The 27,244-nt window shown below is 29.7% G+C and overlaps 2 protein-coding genes across 5 annotated transcripts in view; both read right to left on the reverse strand.

Annotated features, from left to right (window-relative positions):
* The window catches only part of LOC136978969 (valacyclovir hydrolase), a 243,425-nt gene that overhangs the window by 188,535 nt on the left and 27,646 nt on the right, over positions 1–27,244 (reverse strand). The window lies entirely within an intron of this gene.
* The window catches only part of LOC136978963 (protein O-mannosyl-transferase Tmtc3-like), a 76,457-nt gene that overhangs the window by 2,387 nt on the left and 46,826 nt on the right, over positions 1–27,244 (reverse strand). For all 4 annotated transcript variants that reach the window (XM_067274825.1, XM_067274826.1, XM_067274823.1 and 1 more), the window contains 15 exons: positions 17,548–17,741; positions 14,925–15,061; positions 14,560–14,641; positions 13,241–13,340; positions 11,271–11,383; positions 10,474–10,640; positions 7,257–7,509; positions 6,001–6,149; positions 4,251–4,334; positions 3,793–3,930; positions 3,324–3,417; positions 1,959–2,090; positions 1,793–1,875; positions 1,384–1,456; positions 356–442 (listed from right to left, as the gene is read on the reverse strand). In XM_067274825.1, the coding sequence (XP_067130926.1) occupies positions 356–442; positions 1,384–1,456; positions 1,793–1,875; positions 1,959–2,090; positions 3,324–3,417; positions 3,793–3,930; positions 4,251–4,334; positions 6,001–6,149; positions 7,257–7,509; positions 10,474–10,640; positions 11,271–11,383; positions 13,241–13,340; positions 14,560–14,641; positions 14,925–15,061; positions 17,548–17,739 (1,884 nt within the window). In that variant the 5' untranslated portion in view covers positions 17,740–17,741. The remainder of the gene's footprint in view (positions 1–355; positions 443–1,383; positions 1,457–1,792; positions 1,876–1,958; positions 2,091–3,323; positions 3,418–3,792; positions 3,931–4,250; positions 4,335–6,000; positions 6,150–7,256; positions 7,510–10,473; positions 10,641–11,270; positions 11,384–13,240; positions 13,341–14,559; positions 14,642–14,924; positions 15,062–17,547; positions 17,742–27,244) is intronic.

The raw sequence follows: 27,244 nt of genomic DNA on the forward strand, positions 1-27,244 counted from the left end.
ATCATTATATTCCAGGTTTAATTATGTAAACAATTAAAAGACTCCTTAAAAATCCTTTCTAATTATAAACTTTCAACGTAAATACACAAAAAATTGTTTATTTTTAAATGATAAAAGTATTCCCGTGTTTATAAATAAACTAAAACTACATTTTTGTGTTGACTGAATGGGTCTCGGTGGACTCCGGCTACAAATGTAATTGATAGAAATCCAAAATACAAATTAATCGTAAACAAGCGAAATGGAGAAGCTTGTACCAATTGTCTATTACTCGATGTTTTTGTATGGAAGTTCCAGAGACAATTGGAACCGGCTACCAATTACCTTTATGTGAAGAGTAACGATTGTTGTTTACCTCATGCTCCGGGTCTATATCTAATGCCTTGTTGAATAGTTGTAAGGCTTCCACGTTGCGTCCTTGGTCCATCAGTACGACTCCCAACTGCGAAGATAAAATAAACGTGTTAGAAATTTCGACCCCGTGTACTATACCAAGTGGAAAGATAAACAGAATCGCGAATAATATAATCATTGAATTCGAGATTATCTGGAAATGCGATAGAAATAACAATGGACGGAAGGAAATTATATTTAGGTACAAATTGGAGCTTATAGCACGTGAATACCAATGGATGAGGTTTTTCTTTTCTTATATTAAATTCGGTAGAAGAACAAAGATTATCTGGCAATCGCTTTTCAGATCATGTTCGAATCTTGTGGGATCAAGAATGGATTTTTGCGAAAATCCGACTGTAGAGATGCAAAGCTTGCTTGTCACTAGAATTCTATAAATGCATTTGAGATTTGCCGAGAAGAATTTTTGAGCAGTTTTTAGCATTTGAAAAATTCTCCAGAGCTTTCTTTGAATTTTACAAGATTTTTTTTTATTTGTAAGCAAGAATAATATTTTAAAATTGATTTCCTTTTCTGAAATTTCGACACATTCCGCAATCAAAGAAAAGAAGACAAACATTTCAGATACGGTTAAATAATTTCGTCGAACCGAAAGAAAACAATAGAACTGTACTGGCAATTTACTATATGAAACTCATATTTGGGCCATCTACCTATATTATAGCAAGCAGTTCTCTTCTTATATATAGATTTATATATATACGTATCCAATAGTCTTGCTAGTAATATAGCTTTGTGATAAGCACGATATGATCAATATGTCGTCCGAACTAGACAAGAAACCAATACCTGGCATACGTTTTCTTTCGCCAGAATGCCAAAGGCATTTTTATTTTATTTTATTTTTTACAAGAAATCAACTATCAAAAATTCCGATATATAAAGCGCATTTAATCATCGTTTCCTTTATTAACATTAATTTAAAAATAGATTTATAAATATTAATTTAAAAAATTTTTATATGCTTACGTTATAGTAAAGATCCGGGTTAGTACCATCTAATTCTATGGCTCTTTCGTACATGGCTTCCGCTTCTTTGGTTCTGCAAAGAAAATATTTATAACTCATATCTAAAGAACTATAAATGCCAACGTTAAATACAAGGCATCGATTAGAATATCGGATTGAAAAACTTTCCTCATTTTCCTTATTCAAAAAGATTTTTCCGTTGAATCTCTGCCAAATTCGTGGCATCACTTACACTCTAACAAAGTGCCTCGGGATAAAAAAAGCATCCAATGCCCCGCATCATGTCGAAAACGCGGCAGTACTGACAGGTGGGCTTTCCCGTTTGGGAACACAAAAAGTTCTCGGTTCCTCTTATCCAAACATCTCGTCTGCTTAGAAATTAAATTATACAACTCCCAAGGAAGTTTACCTGTTCATTCGGAGCAAAACATCTCCTCTGTTTAGGTAAGCATCACTGTAATCCGCTCTTAACCGGATGGCGTGTCGATACAACTGAAAAGAGAAGACAAATCGGCTCAAAAAATATAAACGACACATCAGTAACAATTAATACGAGTAATTATAAAAAAAGTTACCGCATCGGCTTCTTCTAATCTGCTATGATTCTGAGCTATGAGTGATGCTAAATTAAGAAATACTTGAAGATGACTAGGAGTGACATGTACTTCTCTTACTTCTCTTTCGGGTGGTGGAAGAAGGGCTTTTGCCTGTAAAGATAAAGGTATTTTAATTTTATATAATTAATTAGAAGCACTATAGTCTCTACTATAAAAAAGAGATTTTTTTGTAATAGAGACTATACTATCCGGAGGGTTTAAATGCAATTTCCTGATGTAATCGATGCGTGTTCTATATCTAGTTTATAATAAACTTCAACCTTTTCGCTTAACTAATTTATAGGAAATCCATTTCAACGGTTCGGGTTTGCGATGTAATTAGAACAGAGGTCAATGCGACGTGTCCAGAGTAACATGCTAATTAGATGATGGCGATTTACAGAGAGAGAGAGAGGGAGAGAGGGAGAGAAAGCGCCAGAGACATTGTCCCTGGTCGAGCGAGCGTCCAGGAAAACCATTGTTAACTGTGCTAAATATTCGTATTGGGGATTTTTCCCTATTCAGGAAAGGAAGATTCGACCGCCATATTGTTTGGCTGAATTAGTGTTGACAGGGTATCTAGGTCACTGACCGACTATTCTCTGCTAGGTAAGGTGTTTGTCTCTGACAGAGCCCTCAGTAGTCGTTCTGCTTTGCTGCAGTGCGGCGATAGACACAACTCGGCGGCTGTGTTTTGTTTTTCAATAATTTTGATCGATGAAGAAATTATCGTTTACACGCTCTTTAAAATGCTCGCATCATCGGCCTGCTGCCAACAGGCGGGAGGTGGTAATTGGCACTTTCTAAACACAAAAAGAGAGAAAGGAGAAATGCAAGATTAAAAATAATTAATAAATATTAAGCGAACGGCATCGATATGGCCATGCTAAATGAAGATGCGAGCGTGAGATAGAGCGATACGTTTTGTAAATTTGTCGATGTTTCTCCTTCGCAAATGATGAGGTGCACGTCGGGTAATGGACAGAACATCCGGGACATGAAGTACGTCATCTCCTGTTTACCTAGCAGGTACCATCTGCGGTTTGCGTATGCCAAGTTTAATCAAGCAACACTTGCTAAAGTAAGTCGGTCGAATCGACTGGGTAAATGTTATTTTTGACTTTCACAACGACACGATGGTTACTTTGAGCACTCTTCATTCATTAATGTAAAATATGCAGAACATTAACGCTAGTTAACCGGCAGGTGGGCTGGGTTTTCCCCGCCGCCTAAAGTACACTTAATAAAGGAATATTCAAAACAATTCTGATAAGAAGGGGAAAAAAAGGAATTTTATTTTAGGCATACGAATAAGGTATTATTAAATTATTTGGTTTGTATTACCTGCAGATAAGCATCCTCGGCTTCGTGATATCTTCTAAGTAAAGTAAATACACGACCCGAATTTAGGTATCCTCTAACATCATTTGGCTGTATTCTGGACAGAGAAAATGTATGAAACGAAAGTTATTGACTTTTGACATTTACAATATTTGTGTCTCCTTCTAACTTTAACATTCGATACTCTTTTTTACGCTCCCGTTATTTTCTGTCAAGTCGATGGAAAATGGATTCTTTTCAAGAATATATATGGAGTTTTATCAGCAGTGTATAGTCCATATATTCAGTTTTTACAAGCAAAATATACAAGCTCCCCTTTTTTAATAAAACCTAGATATGTTTTAGCATTTAGATAGAATGCTTAAAAATACATTTTTAAGATAATTTCCGACAAGGTTAGAGCATCGAAAGTTAGAGCACGATTAAAAAAAAACGATTGCTTTAATAATTATTTTAATCTGATGTAAATCACCTCGTGGCTTCCTTATACCAACGAAGAGCTTCGTCTTTCCTATGAAGCCTTTCTAGTGCTTGACCCATGTTGTTATATAACTTGGCATTCCTGGTATTAACACGCAATGCGGAAGAAAAGAGAGTCACTTCCGTTTTCCTAATTAAAAATAAAATCATTTATAAAACTAATCAATCAGACATTTTTATGAGAAATATTACATTCAATTTTACATAATTATATACAAAGATTAACAATATAAAGAATAAAAATATAGTTTTTTGGGGGGTGGAGCTCGCAGCCTGTGACGTTAGTTGCAATGTTGTTTTTAAAGAAAAAGTTTATTAAAAGAGAATTTTTTAAATAAATAGCCACATTAATAAATTTTATTACTAGAAAAAATCATAATTTTCGTGGAAAAACAAAATATTTTATAGACTTGATCCACAAAACAATGAAAAAAGTGAGAGTAAATTTACCAGTCTTCGTTTCTTCTAATGGTTTTATGGGCATGAGCCGCAAGAAGAATGGACAAACCCACAGCTAATAACTTCCGATGACAACTGAAAAAGGAAAAAAAATTTATATATTTATGAACAAGACGAAGAAAACGTCTCTATAAAAATATCCTTTATTTATTAAAGAAAATAAATGAAATTGTTTAAGTGGTAAATAAAATATTTTTGTTTGTTTAGATGGAAAAAATAAAATTTTATGATACCAACACTTAAATTTTTGTATTAAAAACAAATTTTTATTCGCATCAACAACAAACAACGACTTTAATCGTTTTCTAATGTAATTAAAAATATATAAAAATGATGAGTTTTAACGATTAAGAGCGAAGAAATTTTATAATTAAAAATTTCTCTATTAAAAATAATATTAAAAAGAAATTTCGATTTACAGTTTATATATATATTTGGAGAGTAATTTTATTTTGAAGACGGCCGCGACTTATTTTTCACATTTATATTTGATATGCAAAGCTGCAGTAGCGTGTACCGCTACACGGCCGTAGATCGATAAAGAAACAACTTCCAACTTCCTCCTTTCTGTTGTTCCATTAACTGTCTCTTTAAATATCATAGTCTGCACAGCAAGTTCGACACCACCTCTGCTGTCAGAGAAAGCAAACGTCAGTTAGCTAAACTCGGACATCATCTCTTATCAATGCCTAGCGGCCATCACTCTCCCTTAACATCCTTGATTACAGCTGTTAGTCCGTCAATACTCCTCAGCTAATGACCAAATGTAGCCTCCAAGGGGTCTTACCTACTAAAGGAAAAACACGTCACCAGTTCTCGCAGTGTATTTACCGATGGTTGATGTGCAAGGTGTGACAGATGCATCATATTTATGTCCTTCGACCAGACAGAAATCCAACGAATTTCTTTCCTCTCCGAATTATTTTTCTGTATTATTCTTCAATATATTATCGATATTTATATATTATTCGATAAATTAAGAACTTTTTTCCTTAATATTTAAGATGGCTTTAATTTAATTAAAACAATAGTCGACTCTTGAAGTGTAATAAGAATTATCGAGGCAAAGATGGGAGAATAGAAGAAATTTAGTTTAACACCGCAATGAAGACGATGGAAACCTTTTATCCAAACTTCGTGCTTTCTTCTAATCAAGCTAATTGAAATCAATAGTGGAGCTTAGTGACGAAAGCTCATTCACACTTTTGTTTGCAACAGTAACACTCTTTGGTATGCAGTCGGTAGAATGCCTTCTTTTTCTACCATTTTACTCATGCACCAATGCCGTCCAGGCGTATTCCATGATTTATGAATAGTACTTAGGTTATTGTATATGATTAGTTGCTTTACTAGAATTTGTTCGAAATTTAATGTTGCCTATAATGATATTTGCGAGATGAATTTGCATTTAATGGCGAGAGAACAAACAAAAGACATTTATAATTATACCCCATAAATTAATTATCTTCATCGTCCTCTCGACTAATTATCAAAGATTAAATTTTTACTCTGTCCTTTAAGCGCAAGGAAGGAAACTACGTGACACAGATTCAAAAATTTACAACTTAAAAAAAGTATGAATAATTACAAAAATATATTAAAATTTCGATAAATAAGAAAATAATAAACCTTTCAAAGATTTTATTTCGATCCTTCCGACCGCACGAAACGTTCAAAATTTAGCCATTTTGTAAGTAGATTTTTAAAGGAACTTTAGAATTTTCTTTGAATTGGAACTTACCACTTAGCCCAAAGTAAAGACCAGCCGAAAGCCACTAGCATGCAGAAACCCATGCTGGGTAGATACAAAACTCGTTCTGCAACGACGAAACCCACAGGAAAAAGTAAGTTAGAAGCAGGCAGGAAAGGAAGCACCAACATTGACAGGCTCTGAAATAAATATAAGCGCCAAATAACTTAATTTTGGAAGTGAGGATGGAAAGGCTGATGATCTGATTAGTGGAAATCACCTTCGGGAGATATAAAATTAGAAAATGCTTCACAAATCACAGCTATATACCATTTATCTACTTTTGACACTTAAGATACGTCGCCATTAATCTTCGCAGAGTCAATTGTGAACTGCTTCTGTCCAAAAATCAATCATCGGCCTTTCGATAATGATTTTTCGGTTTGTAATATTTCATAACTAATTAATGACCATTTAATATAACTACGCAATCATCGGGTCGATTTCAATTATAGAAAACGACCAATTTATAAAATACAAAAAATATATATTCAAAATTTACTGTCGATATATCCGCGTGCCAAAACAATCTACCTTCAAATCGATCGTTTTCGCGTGAAAAAAACAATTAATAATAATATAAATAAAGTTATTTTATCTTCAAATTTTCATTAAGAATTTTCAAAAATACGAATAAAATCAAGTAAACACTTGGAAATTAAAATATTCATTAAAGATAAAGAGCTGTGTTCATCACGCTTAACGTCGCGAAATATAAAATTAATTCAGTATAATTTAAATATTAAGATAATTATAAATGGAATAATATATTCATAATAACTATTTTTATAGTTTTAAGTGACTTTCATTATTCATATTTATAAATTTAACCTTAAATATTTTTTATTAAGAATTTTGATTAATTAAAATAATTATAATACGATATTAAATACCAAAAAAAATAATAATTAAAAGGACGAAAAGCTTTATAAATTTATTATAATTTAAAAAACGATAATTATATTTAAAAAAAAATTAAATTGTCTTTAAATTAAAACAATTATTCGATTATTTAAGCGGAAAAAAAATTATTTTTAAATTAACATTTTAAAAAATGAAATTTCAATTTATAAAATTGATTAGAATCAACATAATTATGTTATAATATCCAATATTAATTTATCTAATGATATTTCTTTATATTTTATTTTATTATTAATGAAGAATATTAGATATTAAGCTGCTGCTGCTTGCGGATGAAATGTTCTTTTTTTTGATGTGTGGTGGTCATCGCTCATCAAACTCACCATTAAAATAGTTCTGCGATGAGGTTCGACGGCGTTGTAAGCCGTCCGAAGCAAAATAAAAAATGTTAGGTAAAGTGCTAATGTTGACAAATTCCTAAAATCCGTGAAAGTGGTGACGAGAGGTACGGTCCCCATACTCCAATCACAACATAAATCACAAGGAAATAAGAGAAGCCAAGCGTTAATAGAAAGAAGATAATTATAAGTCAGTTGTCTCGTAGGTGTACTTGCCACCGATGCAGGATTATCGAATCTAAAGGAAAAAAAAAATATATAAATTTCGTTAAATATTTTTCTCTATTTTAAATATATATATATATATATTTAGTATAATTCTCTCGATTGTACTCCTATTGTATGTGAAATGCGAGTGGATTTACATTGACGTTATCGTTAAATTTTTTATATTTTTCCTTTCTTCTCTTTAATATGAGAATATATTAGACTTGAAAACGATAAAAATGTTAAATTTAATAAAAGATATTTGTGTTATAAAAATTTTCCAACTATCATTCAAAATGTTTTTAAATTTAAATCAAAAACTTTTAAAATATTTGCTCTCTGTATAATGGCTAATATTACATATTTAAATATTTTAATTTTTAATTTAGTAAATTATTAATCAAAATTGTAAATTTAAGCAGAATATTTACGAATAAGTATAGAAATATATTCATTTATTGATTGAATAACAAAATTTCCAACGTTTAAATGACTCATTTAAATATATTTTAATATCTATATTCTCTTTAAAATTTGTTAAAATAATTTATTTTAAAGTGATTTAAATAACTTATTCATTCATATTTAAATTTTATTTTAACATTTGTTTGATGACTTCGATTTAAATACTTTACGTATCTACATCCAAAATTAGTTCTTTGCTAATTTATAAACTGTTTAATTGTTATTATTGTTTAATATTGCTTTATAATATTGTATTTAACTTAATGTGTTTTAATTTCATTATGTTACATTATACATTTACTAATATATTAGGTTTACTAAAAGCTTTCCCGAAATTTATTTAATGTATGCAGGAGTGCTTTAAGGAAAAGTATGATTTACAGGCGCATATTAATTTATAGAGCGACGACTCATATTTCACTGTATATAATGTTAAAAGAATTTATAAATTAGCCATTGTATTATCTTACACACGTTTAAAAAACTAGATATAGACTTTTCTTTTATCATAACGTCTAGAATAATAATATAAATAAGGCTTTTATGTAAATAAATATGTTAAAATAAAACGTTAAAAATGTTATATAAAGTAAATACGATCTTTTTAAAAATATTTATAAGATTATATTTAAGTTTTATTTAGAAATTTAAAATAAAAATAAGTTTGTAAATCCTCTTAAGAAATTGAAATTTATTAGAATAATTCTTTAATACTCTACTTGTAAGCAGTGTTTACTCAGAATTATTAATGATATATTACATTTATTTAAAGCGACAAAAAATACTTCTAAAATATCTTTTATAAAAGAAAATACTCTCAAGTTATGTAAATTAATCTGTGAAAAGTTTATAATATATAATATTCGATAGTTTATTAATTTTTTTTTTTTTTTTTAATAACAGACATTCAACAGTGAAAAATGCTATATCCTGTTGAGTATTCTTTACAGTCAGCACTTTTATGAAGTCTGATCTTGCGATATTTCACTAGATTCTATATACTAACTTTGATTCTTTACGATCGGATCTATCTTTTCTGTATTAATGGCACTATAAAAATTTTGATTGATATTTTAAAAGCAACTTTCTAATGGAGGTTAGCATTAAGTTTTAAAATCTATTAAACAGCTGTCTGACCGAATAAATATTAAATAAAACCGTACAAAATTTATACAGTATAATTAAATAACTATTTTAATTATCTACATTTATTCTTGTAAATTTCGTCTTTTTATTGGAAAACATTTAAATATTCCGGATAGAAATTATATATTTTTGTTCGCTCGTAATTTTGATAATATCTATAAAGTAAAGATAATTTTAATATTTAATATTATCTGCAAGCCATATTTAATTAAATAATTTAGCGAATATTATAATTAAAAGATTTTTTTTTAATTTTATAAATGTGCCTTTAAGGTACGACTTAGAGAAGATGGCATCTGCACTTTAGTTAGATTTAATTTGATTTTGAATTAAAATAATAAAATAGATATTTAGATAAGTAGGTGATAGCACGTACAGTACATTGATCTACTTTTTGATAAACAGTTTCCGAAGTTTATAAAAAGATAAAAGAGTAAACAGAAAGGGGGACGAAATGGAAGAAAAAAAAAAACAAAGTGATAACATCGACACTTCAATAGCGGACTTCATCACGCGAGAAAAAGACATTTTTATATTATATATAGAACAGAATCATATCCTTAAATAATAAAAAAGATATTGCTTTCGGGGGAGAAAAACTCTGTACTTTATGTCAAAAATATAGTGCCAAAATATTCAGCCCTCCTTCAATCGACAAATTTCAAATGTGACAGTTTGTAGAAAAGACTAACCAAAATTAAATAATTCAAAAGAATTAATGCTTTCTTACATTGTTCTGTATGTTAGCGATGAAACATTGATATGAAAAATCGATTTATATATTAACCAATTTCTTTTTATTTTAGTTTTATTTCACTTTCTAGTGGATATCGTTTTTGTGATTAAGAAAATTAAAACGACGACCGTCACATTTTGAATTCTCTTATATAAATAGGAAAAAATTAATATAAACATCCAAAAAATTAAATAAAAAGAGACAAAAAAAGAGTTTTTTTAGTTTGTTGTTAGGCACGAAATAAATTCGAAATTTTTCTCTTTTAAACTCGATTATTTTTTAAATAAATTAAAGTAAAAAATTAATTTTGTTTATTTAGTATCATTACTGTAGCTTAGGACACAATGAAAAAAACGATTTATATAAAATCGTTTCATATACATTAATTTTTCTTTGATTTTAATATAAATTCTCAAAGACTTTTTTCCCCTCCTCGAGAATATATGAATTTAAAAAAGTCAATTAAAAAGCCATTATAAATTTAAACCGATAAAGTGAAAGCGAATAACCAATTTTGAAAAGTTAATTATCTAATATCAACTCCTTGGGTTATAAATAATTGATTTCGATTATTCTCCGCGACTTATATCAATATTATCAAAGAAGTATCAATAGGAGAAGTGTTGTTAAGGAAGGAATTAGACTTACCTATTGAAAACGGGAAAATGAGGTCCTGTTATTCTGACACGAAGATACAATATGACTATAGTTGCTGTGAGCAGAAAGGTGATCCTCAGGACTGCTTCTCGTATCCATGGAGACACGAAACCTTTTCCCAAAAGGAGATATCGAGCTGTTTGGACAACTTCCGACGGCTACAAATATATTAATTCCTGATTAAAAATATATATATATATATATTATTTATTATTATTTTTAACTGAAAAATTTTCTATAATATCCAACAGAGAATTTTTCAATATGGAAACTTTCCAATCAATTTTACATTATCTCCATTCTTTACCAATACAAGGTGACGGTTAGATTATTTTTAAGTTTTATTTATCGGCCACGCTTGATTCGGCTTCTAGTAAAATCTATTTTTTATTCTAATAGGATTTCTATATTTTATAAATTCTCCTCTCCAACTATTCATTAAAAATGCATGCTTTATAAATGTTTTCAAAGAACTATCCTGACAATATAATTGAATAGAACGATTAAAGAAAAAAAATGTTAAGCTGTTTTAATTATATGATTTAATTATAATCTATTTTCTCTAATTTTACTTCACTTGATTTATTACCAGTATTAGTATAAAATTATTTATATACCGACCAGATTTAATTACATATTATCAATATTCAAATTAGATTAATTAATTCATTAAAAATTATCCGTCAGAAGTTTATACTCAATTAAATAAATATAAAAAAAAACCTTCGTTAGTTTAAATTTAGTAAATATTTAAAGATTATTTACTGTTTATTCTGTTAAGAACTTACTCTAGCATTAGCTATTTCGTAGACGCAACATAAAGCCATGACAATCAAAGCTTGTTCTTTGCACAACATGCCACACGCTGCCAGGAAAGTTGTACCCAAGCATCTTCTCCAATCTGTACAGACGGAAAAAAATATCAGTGGTTAGTTATTCGACATCTACAACATCATTGCAGTGTGCTATCGCTAGTCGATATAGCAACAGCAGTTGGCAATAGTTTCCTTTGCAATTCAGAGTACAAAAAGGAGACAAAATGTCCCGATTTACAAAAAAACTTCTTCGCACATTACGATTCTTAAAAAACGTCCCGCGATATGAAAAACATGAACTACGTTTATGTCGACGCCGAATCATCTGTTTGTTTTCATGCCATTTTTATATTTCTAACCGAAATTTAAATTCAATAATATTTAAATATTTTACGGACGTATCGAATTATTTCGTTCCTAACGGAGTAGGAGAAATATCTAATCGTTTCCGAGAAAAATTTCCTCGTCAAAACGGGAAGAAAGAGGAGAGAGAGAGAGAGAAAAAAAAACAACGTTTTTCTTGTAGATAAAAACTTTACACAAACAAAATTCTCGAAACAATTTAAAAATACGATTAGAGATATTAATTAAGAGTGAACATACAGTCGGTCCCGGGGATATTTACCAATTGCTTTGAGTTTTCGTCCTCGTCATTCGAATTATCGTCGTACTAATGGAGTTGGATCGTGATCATCGCCAGACTGTTAGTAATTTCTATAAGCAAAGATGCACGAAGACATAAGATACGATCTCTAGTCTGATCGCTGAACAAACTTTTTCTATCTTCGTCATCTGTAATAGGGTCATACAAGCTAACGACGTCTGAGTCTGATTGTGCTTGGAGCAGAAATGTCATCTTATTCTCATTTGGCGGCAAAAGGCGCTTTGGGCCATTTTCTACTTTTTCCCTTCCTTCCTCATAAGGATATGCATTTTCTTATAGACATTAACAATTAGTTATATCTGGGAAATTAATTAGTCCACCTTCCATCTTACTAATTAAATATATTTCTTGTCAAACTTATTATACCTCAACCATCCAATACCCAAGTTTGATGAAAGAATAATCCGCTTTTAGCACTTGTTTAACTAGATTAAATTATTTTAGTACGCTCTTAAAGAATACATTTTTGTCAAATTTCTATTCGTTAATTTAAAAAAAAAAAAAGGAAAAAGTTGTAAATATTAAATCATTTAAATTTAAATATCGCTCTTAGCGTTGCTGAGAATCAATAAAACTCTATATATAAAGTATATTCTACAAAAACAAAATGCAATTTTGCGAGTTAATAATGAAGACGGGGGCATAAAAATGACGAGAAACTTTTTATGATGTCACTCTTCAAATTTTTTGAATTCTTTTTAATGAGTTATAGACGTATAACAAGGTTCCGTCGAGGAAATATCTTACTTAACTTATTTTTTATTACATCTCAGCTTAATACTAGATTAAACGAAGATTTAAAGCTCAGTTTTTAACTTGGTCGAAAATACAAATATTATAAATAAATAATAAATCAGATGTAAACATTGTTTATGCAATTATATTTGTTTACGTTATTTATTGATATGTTAAATACGCTCATATTTAAGTTTTACGATGCTTTATACATAATTTACGTTAATATTTCCACTAAATTAATTTAAAGTTTTATTTTAAATAAATTATAATTGAATTTATATTATTTATTCGTCACTCGAAAAGAATGAAAGAAAGAGAGAGAGAGAAAAACGGTTATAAATGAAAATAAAAAGATTATTTTGTTATGACGAAGCGGCAGGATCTGTGTTAGCGAGTTCACGCACTTGAAAAAAGTTCAGGGGATAGCGAAACATTCGGCGAAAGCACGAATTTGAAATAAATTTAGAAAATAGTTTCCTTTAAAAAAATATAAAACATAAAAAAAAAGTTATTGTTTATGCTAGTCTTCTTTATAACTGACCTTCTGTGGCCGTACAGTGCTTCCTGGAAGTGTACAGAAGAAAGGCACACAAGTAGAACAAAGCTGATAATAATTCCGCTCGACCAACAACGCCTGTCACCTAAACAAAAGAAAATGTTGACTAAATAAAAATCACACGTATTGCAGAATTTCGTGAAAATAAATCTAATCAAAGATATCGAGACATTTATATGATAATGTCATCCATATTTCACTCAAAAGCCACGAATAAATCACAAAAGAGTAATTACAGTAAACATTATCGCGATGCTCGTTCGCGGTAATCAATTTATCAATTTCTGATAAATGTCTAAAAACCAGCTTAACAAGTAAAAATTTTATTTTGTATCGGATGAAAAAAAAAATAATAAAAAAATAAAATTATTTTTCTGATAATAAAACGAAAATTTATCGATAATAAAAGCGTTTCGCAGAATTCAATCTACTTATTTGTCAATGTCCGATGCATCTGCCTTCGTTTGCATAAAAATGCATCTTAATGGTCTTCGTTTCGTACTCTAAGCTAAACTGATAACTAACAAACACAATTCCGTATCGGAGAGAAATATCGATTGGACAAATTCGAGACTATTATTCAATAGCCAGAAGAGATGTAGTGTTTATAAATATTTCAGATATAAATTTAATCTCGGAGGATAAATGATAGGTAATGGAATAAAATTTCATTTTCTACTCGGCGGATTCAAATTCTTAAATAATAATAATAAAAAAAGCAGTCAGACTTTTAAATATTGAAGAAGAAAACGTTCGTTACGGCGCTTCTCATTTTGCTTCAACCTTTCATTGGCAATGGTTAGACCGTTCTAGCTTGGTTGCAAATAATTTAGTTTCCTTCTCGACTATTGATCAAGCGAGAAGAATCAATTCCAATGTTTACTCAAATGCTATCTGTGTCAGTCTTGACCGGGATAAAACTGACGGACAATGCTCTTTGCACACTGTTTTAGAAATGGGCACGGTGGCTGCTGTCCAATCTTCGTAAATCGCCAGCGAAAATTAATTAGAAAACGACGCGAAAGAGTGGTGTAACGTTTTGATTCATCATCCTATAACTTTTAATTAAGGAGGAGGAGAGGAGCGATTATTCCAAAATACATAAAAAACGAGTTTTTTCCCAGCTAAACGTTATATCGGAGAAATACAATATATCTCCCTCCTGTGTAAATCTTATAATAATCCTAAATTTTATACCAAATATTCTATAAATTTCAACAGTTCAAGAGAAAGTTATTACATGCTTCAGTCGTTCGACTTTGAAAGAGTCAATAAAAATAGAAAATGCACTGTCGGCTACCTACGGCTTCCGTGTGAATCGGGTGGACGGCAAACAGCATGGCTGCCACGAAACTCGTCAGCAAAGGAAGAAATAGCAGGCACACCCTGAAAGAGAAACAAAAGAAAGAACTTCTGAGCAAATATACAAATGTTATCGACAATCGGGGGGAGGGAAAAGGCAACGTGACTAGACGACAATTTTCCAAAAGGGACTTTGGGGTATGCCAGATGAATGGTACTTCGTCTTCGTTACAATCCATTCGCTAATCATCCCAGCAATTATAATCGGTTGATCGAGTTTGACCAGTTCAGATATTACGAAAGCTCTCTTCACTCAGCTCTAATTAATCACGAAAAATAAAGTATTCGAAATCTGCCAGTGACTCACCTGTAATATAATAGACAGACAACTGTATGCAACGTGACGTTCACCAGGTGATAACCAAAAGGTTGCAGTCCATGGACGGTGTAGTTCAAACGAAACGTTAAAATACACAGTGGACGGTACGATTTGTGACTTTGTTCCTAAAAATTCCAAATAATTCTCATTAAAATAATAATAATAATAATAATAATTGGTAAATATTTTTAAAGCTTCACAGAAACAAAAATACATGTATTGTAAGGATTTATATGTCATTTTTTAATAGAAAAATTTAAAAAATAAAATATATAAAAACATATAAAAAAGATATTGACTTATATAGATGCGGTAACAAAATGTTTTTTTTTTTTTTCCTTCTTCTTCTTTTATTCGAATTTGATACTTTTGTTCGATTATAAGAAGCGATGCTATAAAAGTCACAAACGACTTTAAAACGTTTGAGGAAGTTTAAAAAAAAAATAAAATAAAACGTATCAAAACTGCTCTATAGGTTTCATTAAAAATAAATTGTTCATTTGGATTTTGGAGAAATAAAGAAGGAGGGGAAAAAAATTTATCAAAACAGTATCAAATAAATTTATTTCGAAATACTTGACTTTTTTACTAAATTTAATCTATTTTTTGTTGTTGTTGAAGCGGATGAATCTTATAAAATTTAATTTCACATTTTTTAAATAGAAATTTAAAAGGCTATTAAATCTACATTATTAAGATTTATAATATTATTTAAAAAACGAATATCCTTCTTCGTTCGTCGTTTATTTATTGAAACGTCGTTTAAAAATTGATACTGTTGATAATTTTTAATATTAAAAACTACACAGTAGTAATTTAAGAGATACATTATTTATTAAAGAGAAGAAATATAAAATTTATAATAGATCGGATAAGATTTCGATTAAATTTTTATAAAATTTAGCAAAGAAAAAAAAAAGAAAATTTTCCTCTTTCTTACAAAATCCGAATGTTTTAAAATAGAATTTAAAAAATAATAATAATAATAATAATAATAAAATACGCGGTTTTTGACAGGGATTTATGCAAAAGCAGCTTGTAATTGTGCAGGTAATTTTTGTAATTAGTTGTGTGTCAACAAAGCTTCGTTGAATATTCATAAATCCTATTATAATGCTTAAATCCGAACGTAAATATTTAAATATCGACAGTATTATTGTAATTTTAAGTAACGAAGGAAACGACATCAATAATTTTTCCTTTTTTTTTTTTCTTTCTTTTCTTTCTTTTTTTTCTTCGCTTCAATTATCTAAAATTACGGCACACGGTAGCAAATATGTAATTTTTATTATCGAAGGAAAGTCTTTCTTGTTTCTGTCTCGTTACGCCATTCGATTATGCGATTAATAAGCGCGGATGCGAAGATAAATTTGGTTTATTTTAAATTGAAAATTAAAAGTTTAGTTAGAAACAAATACAATTTACGTAAATGAAGAAGATAGAAAGAAATATAGGTCGAACGGGAGGTCTCCACCCTCTGCAAATAGTTACCCTTCCTTTAATAGAAGGTAATTGAAACCGGCTCCCCTAGAGATGCCAATGCTACACGTGAACTATCTTGTATTCCATGTAACTAACGACTGGCATTAACTGGATTGTAGAAAAAAAAAAAAAAACCTCTTCAGTAGTAATTCGTGCCACCCAACACACACTTAACGTTATTGAAATGGCATAAAGCAATCCACATCGCATCCAACTAGAATAAAATGAAGCCGGTTGCATTTTTCTCTAGAGTTTTAAACGATAATTTCGATTTTGTTCCCTTTAAACACACGAGATGTAATAAGTAACGTTTCGGCTGGTAAACAGAATCTGTGTTTCAACCACTACTCGATATTGATTGCCTTTACTACAAGACGTTCGGTTGGGATAAACTAATTTTATATTATGTAAAAGAATATACACGGTCACGGAGTAAAAATGTGTATTAAAAAAATGAACTTGTTATAAAAGCATTAAATGTAATTTCCGTCGGAGTTGATTAAATTAAAATTCTATTTATAAATGGATGCTTTTATTAAATGGAAGAATAATTTAAGCAAAGATTAGTCGGAAATATAAAATTGATTGATAAATATTTGAAGAAAATTCTTCTTATCATGGTTATTTATAAATAATTTTTTTAATTTTTATTTTTCTTGGAGAAATTTCATCAAAATGGCCGGTGTATCTCGCTGCTGGTGGATTTCAATTAAGGAATTCCACACATTTATCTATTATTTGTTAAATATAAGCCGAGCTCGGGCAGCATAAGATTATTTTTGGAAGCGATTGTAAGAAGAGTTGGAGCTATGCATCGAATTAAAACTTCTAATGAGATATCGCTAACAAAGTCAGTCGGGACATATGAAATTTTCTCCCACTATTGATCTCATACCAAGAGATTTTAGCATTCCTGAGGTGAAATTCCGCTTTCTCGGCATCTAATACTAAGTTTAACGCTCCCTAAGTTCATATTTTTATTTATGAGACGACTAAAATCAGATTTTATTCTTTAAACTAGAAGTTATAAGAGAAAATAAATATTAATCTTAGGAAAATAAGTATAGAAAGAAAGAAATGTAAACACGGTACGTATATTAAGAGGTAGCAGTTGGAAGAGATTTCTTACCTTATGTAAAGGAGTACCCCAAAAATCGTTGAAAAACACATTTGTAATAGGTGTGTGAGGTCGAATATCTCTGTTGTCGCGAATAGCAGCTATATCGTCAAAAACCAGTTCACAACCCAAAGATGTGTAATAGCAAATAGCAGCTGTGCCAGCTATCACCCAAGATTGAATCTTTTCTGAAGACTGGCCCATGCCTGAAATAATAAAATCCAGCAATAAAGAATTGATAACAACTTAATAGCAGTCATATTTTATTCTACTAGATGTACAGTGAATTTTTTACTAAATATATTTCTGAAAGGAATACGAAATTTTTATTCATTTTTTACGTGTTGGAAGGAATTCCTGTTTTTCTAGAACAAGAAAAATCCCGGGTAAACCGATTTTCGAATTTTAAAGTATAAAAATTGAAAATATATTCCGGAATCATCACCTGTAAGCTGATTCCGAATTCCTATTCACAACTATACAGATATGAAAATCCAAAATCCGATTTTGTTCTTTCATAAACTGTTGATACTTCTTTATATATTTATACCGATTTTTTTCTTCTTGACAGCGACCTAAGGATTTACGTGACGTTCTCTCCATTCGAAAGTAGAAAAAAATTTCATCCATATTTTATTTACTTTATGAAAAATAACCGAATTTGCATAAAATTCATTTATACACAGAAACGTCTCTTTAATTAATTTATTTTCTCCACTTTAAGCGAAAGCACAGCAGTCAGATTAACTGCTGGCAATAAATTTTGTCTCAATTAACAAAATTCTCTCAATCAAATTAAGTTTGCTTGTGTGTGCGGAGCCATTCATACATCAGCGAATTACTGTTATTATTCACGATAAATTTGTACATTGTTTCTCATTAATGTTGCCGGTCGTATCATGTATGGTTTTGTACTAATGTACGGAATGCGTGACAGAAAGATGGATTCACTACAAAGTGATCTGTTACAATCACGACCCAATTTCATTTTGGACTAAACTATTGGAGAATACGCAAACACGTAATACCAAAATATATTTTTTAATTACTTTCTACGGTTCAATTTTTATAAAATTAATATATTCTTATTTTAATAATAATAGTATATCGAAGTAAAATACAATTATATTCAGTACGAAACGATTCACACGCTTAGCAAACGAAACACGCTTCTGGCCGGATGTCTCGTATAAAAAACACGAATAATACTATAATAATATTCCAATTTCCTTTGCACAAACATGACCTTTCAACTTAACTTAGTTCATTAATATTTGATGAAAATTAACACTCCTACGTCATCGATCCCCGCCGGTATTCCGTGTACTCGTCACGCAAAAATCGCGAAACATTCATGACGGAAACAGTTGTACAATGAGTTATTTTCAGTATAGGTTATGTTTTAGTATCACGAAGAATCTCCGGATATGCCCTCCTTTGCTGGTCAGATGTTTTTCTGCTCCATCGAGCGTCACCATCCAGACAGCTTTTTTGTCCAATAGAAGCTTGAAAATCCGACAAATACTATTATCTACTGACGTCCTGAAAGAACAACTGAACAAACACGTTTCGAGCAGCACCAACGTGATCGAAATTTGTTTATACAGCTGTTAATAAATAGAAACTAATCAAAACGCTCCTTCTTATCAACTAGAAAGTTTCTTCTCGTAATATTAGTATTGTATCGAATACAATAAAGCCGATATTTAATCTGTCAAAGGCACGCTTTAATAAAGAAAATAATATATTTTTTATTTTACATATCGTTCAAATAATAAAATTATAAATAAATTTTCATTTTCCAGTGTTTTCCGACAGGATTAAATGTATTACAGCACCCAGAAAGATATATTAAATCCAATAATTTCGTTTTTATCGAAATATGAAGCAAAAAATAATCTAAATACCTATTTTTAAATGTAATATACGAAAATATATAGTAGATAATCGGGTGCCCAGTTACTAATCTACACAGTTAATAATGGAAATAATTTCTAAACTTGCACATGGATGTGTTCACAATGGAAGCCAACACATCGATTTGAAGAAATGGTAAGTTCGTAACGAATAAAATTAGTTTATTTTTAGGTATATAATTATTTAAATAAAATAAATAAATAGATTTATAAGTTAAATTTAACTTAATACGACGGACATTTTTAGAATTTATCAAGAAAAACTAAAAAGGCATTTCGATTAACTGATATGGAAATTGCATTTGTATATTTTTAGTATTTCCCTCATTACGTATGTCGCTGTAGATTTTTAAGTGAATCCACGTTCAGATAAAAGTGTTCTCGTATTTTAACAACTTCCACCCGTAGATTTCCTCTTCTAATTAATTGTTTAATTTACGAAATTCTTTGGTTGTGCGAGACGAATTAATGCAATCATTTTAGCAATGTAGGAGTGTCAGATAGCGAAGAATATTTATACCCCTTCCACTCGGTAGTTGTAATGATTAATAATTATTTCTCGACTAACCGATTGGATTAGATCATTGAGATTATTATCGTCAATTATCCGAAATCGGAATTATGAAGGAGGATGTTTCATTAGCTTTTAAGATAATGGGATGATCAATTTTCGCGGAATATATCTGCACTGTGCAAAGATGACGAAAATAACTGATAGCCGAATAAAATAATGAAAAATAAGATATTATATTATCGAAGCTACTTTTACGCAGCCCGTGCTTGATTTTTTTGATATTTTTTTCAAAGTTTACAGTGGTTGGGAGCAACGTATCCGAGCGAGTTCGTCAAAACGGCGAGAGATAAACACCTGCTTTGAGTACTTTATCTCATTTTTTAGATACAAATTAAACAGTTTAAAAACAAATCGGAGGTTATTTATCATCTTTTTTTCGGTAATTTCGTCTACACGTATATCTCGCTTGTTAACCGAATCAATCGGTTGCCGTCTAAGAAACTCGTAGACGTTTTAACTTTATTTGATACTTTATTAATGAAACGTTTTAATAACTAATTACGAAAATAAAATTTCCATTAATCAATATAAAATTCCTTAAAATTTTCAGCCAACAAAATTCGACCCAGAGCTTTAGAAAATCGCTTTAAATTAATAATTTATGACAAAATTATCGTTATTAAGATAGCGGCTCCAATAAATTACAAAAAAGCGACGTTAATGGTTTTTAACCGGATACTTTGCGAAGTCGAAAATAGGTTTCAGATTATACAAGAGAAGTCGCAACGATTCGGTTTTCAACACGATTTCTTTTTTTATCTCGTGGGGATCGTTTCTTTTCGACTCTGAATACAAATTAACGCCTCCAAGAAAAGTAAAACTTTGTAGAAAAGAAACTTTACGTCACGATAATGAACATAAATATAAAATCGATGGAAACTGCAACTATTACAACACCCTATGTCCTCCATCCGGCCTACCTCACTATTAATCGTGCTGTATCCATCAAAGAAGAGCTTCTCGAGTCCTTCCATCTGGGATCGATCTTATACTCCTTTACCGAGATAACAGATACAATAGAGACGAAATTATAAGAACACGAGCATTTTCTAATCAGAAATCATAACACAAGCTAACAATAACTTAAAAAATGATATATAGACCTTTATAAAAATGTCGAGAGTTGTTTAAATGGCGGCTTTAATGATGGTGAAAGAGTCATCCGACAAAAGTACTGAAAGAAGTTTCTCGTGTTATTATTCGTCGTTTCTTCCATTGATTCTTTCAGTCAGTCCAAATGGCTGGGGGCAACGAGGAAAGAAAAAAAAAGAAGAAACATAAACGAAAATCAAAGTTCTTTTAATCTTTACGCATTATACCAAATGGTAAAAATTACGGGCGACAAAGTTTCGCCATCTCATCAAATTTACAAACAAATTGAATTACTTGCCAATGCAAGAAACTGTTTGTATTAAATCTTGGTATCATTCGGGTTGGAAATAATATGAAATTTATGAAATTTCCCGAGTAGAAAATAGAAATTTATTTGATTTTCGTATTAAGAAAAGACGTGAACGGTTTGCATCACCTGATGAATATTCCGTCCGAGAAGATCGGACAATCAATTTTCGCCTTTTCCTTTTCGCGACTAGGCTACTAAGATAACAATACTATTAAGAATAAAAGTAATTACGTCAGAAGAAGATCTGGCAGAGTGCGTGTTCAAAATCGATAAAAGGACGTCACATTTAAAATTTCCCCCAGATCTGTCAAGTGACAGATTGGTACAGTAATTCTCTACAAAACAGCAGAGGAGTGGCAGGGTGGGAAAATCCATCGTTGCAGAAACACAATTTATTTAAGTGGTGTGTGTTCGCACAGCACTACAAGATATTAGGGGAGGGAGGAGGGTAAAGCGCTAGACGACGATTTAATGATGTCCTGACGTGTTGTGTGACGTGGTGTCTGACGTGGTGGAGAGATTTTTCTCCTACGTTTGCCAACATCTGGTGTTCTCTGCCTTTCGTTTTTGGCAAAAATGCGTTTTTCCGAAAATGTCACGGAAGATTTTCTATTGCCAAAGAGTTTCCTTCGTATATTCTAAAGAAATGTTCACATCGTCCCACTTTCGATTTGTTTCCGTAAATAAATAATAATTTTATACGCGTTATCATCCTCCTATCCGGAGATCCTCTTCGATTTAAAGAAAAGAAAATTGCACGACTTAAGGAATAAAAGTAGAAACCTACGGCGATTCTTTTTGCAAAATGTTTCTCGGTAATCGGATTTTACCAAATTTTCAAAAATTTCCTTTAAAAATTTTAAGTTTTTTTTTATTTTTTTAAAAAAAGAAAAAAATTAACTTTTAAATTCTTTTCAAAATAAAATTATATTTAATCAAAATTTAAATAATAAAACACGTAGCAATAAACTTTAAAAAAAATTATTTTTATAGTTAAATATTTTATAATGTTTTTGAATAATAGTTAAATAAAAATTTGAAGAGAAGAATATAATATGTAAGCACCGTTAAACGTTTAAAATAATCATTTGAAGTTTTCATATAAATAAAATTTGTTTTAAAATAAAATAAGTTAATGTTTTAGTAAGAAAATAGAAGAAAAGATATTAGAAATGACAAATAGAGAGGTTTCCTTCAAATTTAACTCCTTGGAGGTTAAGTTCTATTTCGAGCGTAATTCAGCCCGCTTAATTTCATTCCATTATGCAGAGCATACAGTTTCCAGATGCTTTTAGCTAAGACAAAAAAGAAAAAAAAAAAAAAAAGGAAACACGTTTTGGAGAAAAGGAGTTGGAAATTTAAGACGCTCAGAGTGTTGTATGTATATTGTATGTCAAAAGAGGAAAGATGCAGTAACTCTATTTTCAACACCACAGTCGTGTTTTCCTAAAATCCCCTGAATGCAATTTGTTTCTTAGCTCATATATCTAACATTTTATTTATATTCTTAGAGTAGAATTTTTCTCTTTTTATTATTTGTTGGTTGCCGAGACGGAAAATAATAAGATTTCTCCACGATATCGAAGAAGAAAAGAATCAGAGTTTTCAGAATTTTTACTGAAAACGTTCTTAAGTAACATGTAAATTTTATCATTAAGCGCCTATTGACTGTCAAAATACTGCTTCCATCTCGCATGTTTGACGAATATGTTCCGTTTTTCTCATTTTCTTTTCTCTTTACTATCAAATTTCCGCAGTTAAATTAAGATATTAATAATAATAATATTTAAAAAAAACGCCTGAAACAATAGCCTCCCCGTTAACCTAGTTAAAATGCCTTTCCTTTTTTTTAGTTTAGGATAATTTTCGACGAGTCTAAAGCTTAGTTGAATGCGTTATAGACGTTAAAATTTAATTAATACGCAACGTTGCAATTAATTAAACTAATGTATTTATCTATATATACATATAATTTAATGCGGTATTTAGAAATTAATCTAATGTTAAAACTAGTAATTTTCTATATATTGAATGGTGGAGCGTAATTCTTGCAAAATATAGTTAGAAGAAAGGTTTCAGATAGGCGTAAAAATAATTAATCGTCTTCCGTGCTATTATTTGTTTATTGTTTAAAGTAACATTTATTTTACGGTTGAATAAAGAGTAAAGAGATTTAAGAAACTTTCGAGAGAAATTTTAACCGCAAATTTCTTCAGAGTTTAGAATAAATTTAAGAATCTTTTACGTTTCATAAAGCAAAAGACTTGTGGAAGTAAGCAATGGTTTGCTAGGATATATTCTGTTTTGCAGCTCGAGTCTGTCGGCTATTGAGAATAAAAATGGAAAAAAAAAGTTTCCTTGTTACGTTGCTATTTAAGCAATGTATTGTTGATTTATCACTGTTTCTACTTAATGATTTCGAATAAAAGGAAAAGATTCCCCCGCTGGTTTCATTGGAACGCCTCTTTAAGTCTCTCTCGATCTTTCATAGCAAATGTGTAATTAGCGAAACAGAAAATTTGCCTTTCAAATAATGATATTCTGTAATCTCCAGAATTTTGAAAGGTTTATCTTTACAGATAAAGAAAAAAAAAATCGACTGCATTATTTCTTAAATTTTATTTCGCAAAAGATTTATCTGAAGGAGAAACAAAGAAATGTTGTTTACGAATTTTTAACATTTTATCCTCCGAGCCATTGTAACTATTCAGAGTTATACGTGACTGAAGTAATCTCAAAATGCTTTATCTTGTTTATCTTCGCATCCAACACAATAGATATATTTTTCACAAAATTAATTTTATAGAATTAATCATTTTTAATGATTATTTTAAAGTATATTTTTAACTTATTCTAGCAAACTTTCTCGAGTATTAATAAACTCTTCCACATTCCAAAAATTTGATAGGAAGATCTATCATATATATATATATATATAATTACTCGTAATCAAATTGAAGTATTTTCTTTAAAAAAGAAAACAAATTTAGGTATTGGAAGATATAAATTATTTGAAAAAATGATGCAAAAAATCGAAAACGGCTCGTCTTAATCCAGATAAGTGCAAGACACATCAGATATTCTGAAACAAAACGATTTTCACAGACATCATTGAAAATCCATTACGACGGAGGTTTTTTTTTTTTTTTTTATCTCATCTCTGTTTCTTTTATTCTCCTAGTTATAGTTTTTGTCTTGCACCAACAAGTTCTGTTATTATCGATTCTGCTCGCGTTGAAGCGAGTTCGAGGTATTAGATGTTCTTCAAACACAGTAGGAGCATTAGTGGATTTTCCTTGTACTTAATCATACAATTTCAACCGTTTGTTACATTTATTCTCAAAATGTTTGCCTGGATGAATCACGCTTTTCGAACCGATCGTACAAAGAACTTTATGAATTTTCATACAAGAAAGGATTGCAAATTCGCTTTCTCCTTCTACTCTTTGCACTGAAAAGATATTGAGGGATTACGATTTAAAGAATCGGATGAAGTGCTGATGAAAATGGCTTTTTTTAGAAAGAAAATGGAAGTTTATAACAGACAACAGTAAATATTATTGATAACATTATGCCGCCTCTTTTCTATTTAATATTTAAAGACGTTCTATGCAATTTTAAAAAGTCAGATTATGTTCGAAATAATAATAAATTGTTTTTGGGAAAAAATTTATTGGAAGGAGAATAAGCAATTCTAATCAGTTTAGCCAGGCTACCTATATAAATTTTATATAAAATCAGTACTTTGTAATTGGATTTCATCCAAAAGGGTGTTAACCTACAAACTGTAATCAATCAATAGTTCTGAGAACAATTCAAAGATAAGCCGTTTAGAACTCATAACAGAAAACATTTCACATGATGGACTTTTGTTGTATGTTCATCACTAATGGGAATTGTTTTCAAATAAAATGATCATGCCAACTATATTTTCACTAGATATATAGATTATTTATTGTTGTGCAGTTAATCCATAATGGTTTTAAGACGAGAAGAACCGACTGAATGAACTTCAGAAAAAAAAATCTTCAATACAGTGAGAATGTTACGAATGTGCTGCAGGTGTAAATCACTTTTACTATGAATCGATATTTCTCTAGAGGAAAAAATAATAATAAATTCTTCATCATTTTTAATTTTTATAAAGTTTATCTTAACAAAAAACTTTTCAAATGAAACACGTTATTCACCATATTAAAATGTTATTTATAATATACAAAAGACACGTATGTTAAGGTAAAGAAAATTTCTCAATATTAATCTTAAGTTGAAAAATTTATAATTAATATTATCAAATTAGCTATAAATATTTTAAAACTATAATTAATGATATTTAGAAAGCGTACATAATTGTTAACAAGTCGATTATCTAAAATTAATATAAATTAATTAAACGTTAATCTAAAACTCAAACTTGTTTCATTAAGATGAAATATGTCTTCAACGTTCTGTTTAACAGTTTCTGAAATCCTCATTATGCAATTTTAACAATAGATATTTTAAGTAATTTTGCGTTCAATTGCAGGCAATACACCTGACTTTCCTAACCCAACCTAAAATTAAAACTTAAAGCCATTCTTTCAGTCGATAGGAAGTAAACCTCAATTCATTACTTTCGAACAGAATGGTAGAAATGCAGGAAAATTCTATTTAATCCTATATTATTGAAACCGCGCATTATTCCGACTTCTAGAGGGAGAAATCTATTAATTAAGCAACTATTCTGTATAAAAGTACGAAAATCAACTCGACATCTGGCGAAATATTGACCCTTTCTCAAGAACGAAATTTTCATTCCATAATGTTTCATGAATATTTGATTTTGTAACTTTTATAGCCAAGTTCAAGATGATAGCATCTTCAAGTCAAATGCTGATAAATATATTTTCTATATAAATTTTATACACTCTTCTATTAAATATTCATACATAAAAAGCTTTAAAAACATATTACATATTTAAATACATAAAAATTACATTTTATATATCACCGTATTTAAATATTATAATCTTGTAAAATTCCTATAAAATTTTATTTAAAAATATATATATATATAATATATAAAAGAATTTACTCATACAAATAGGTATAATTTAATATAAAATATTGGAAAAAATAAAATATTCACCATACTAATAATAAAGAAAACTTATATTGAACATCATTTGAATAAGCCATACTGATTTTTTTTTCGAGGAGCTTTACTTTTTATTATAAAAATAGAAAACAATTTCTTCTGGATATATATTTTACGATTTCTGAGTTTAAACCTGTAGTTATATCTTATTCTATAATGCTGTTTTGGACTACAAATAGAAAAAAATATAATAAAAAAGGATGTCTTTATAATATTGCGTTTTTACGTATGAGATAATCTATCGATAGATATTTAAAGGAAAGAAATTTGTGTATTCCAAAATGTTTGTAAGCCACACAATGATGGAGTCGAAGCAAATCTGATGTAAAATAACTAGAATATTTTTGGTATACATCCTTTATGTTATTCAATTGCTCCATTTTCTACCCAATTAACCTATCGTCTATACTTTATGTATTAAATTCTCTTTGGTAAAGAATTTTTTTTTCTTCTGATAAATTGACAAACCTAACTCAAACAGTTATCTAAAGGTGACTTATATCTCTACCTTAGAGACATAAATTTACATTCAATTTACTAATTATTTTATCTGTATTAAATTTTTAAGTTATTCCATCATAGATGAAAGAATCTAATCTATTATTTAACTTTTTTTTTAATTATTTTCATTTAATTAAACAGGAACGATGACAAAAATATACAAGTTAAAAGCTCGTAAA

Source organism: Centruroides vittatus, unplaced genomic scaffold, assembly GCF_030686945.1.
Source record: "Centruroides vittatus isolate TY-2023 unplaced genomic scaffold, ASM3068694v2 contig_564, whole genome shotgun sequence".
Lineage (NCBI taxonomy): Eukaryota > Metazoa > Arthropoda > Arachnida > Scorpiones > Buthidae > Centruroides > Centruroides vittatus.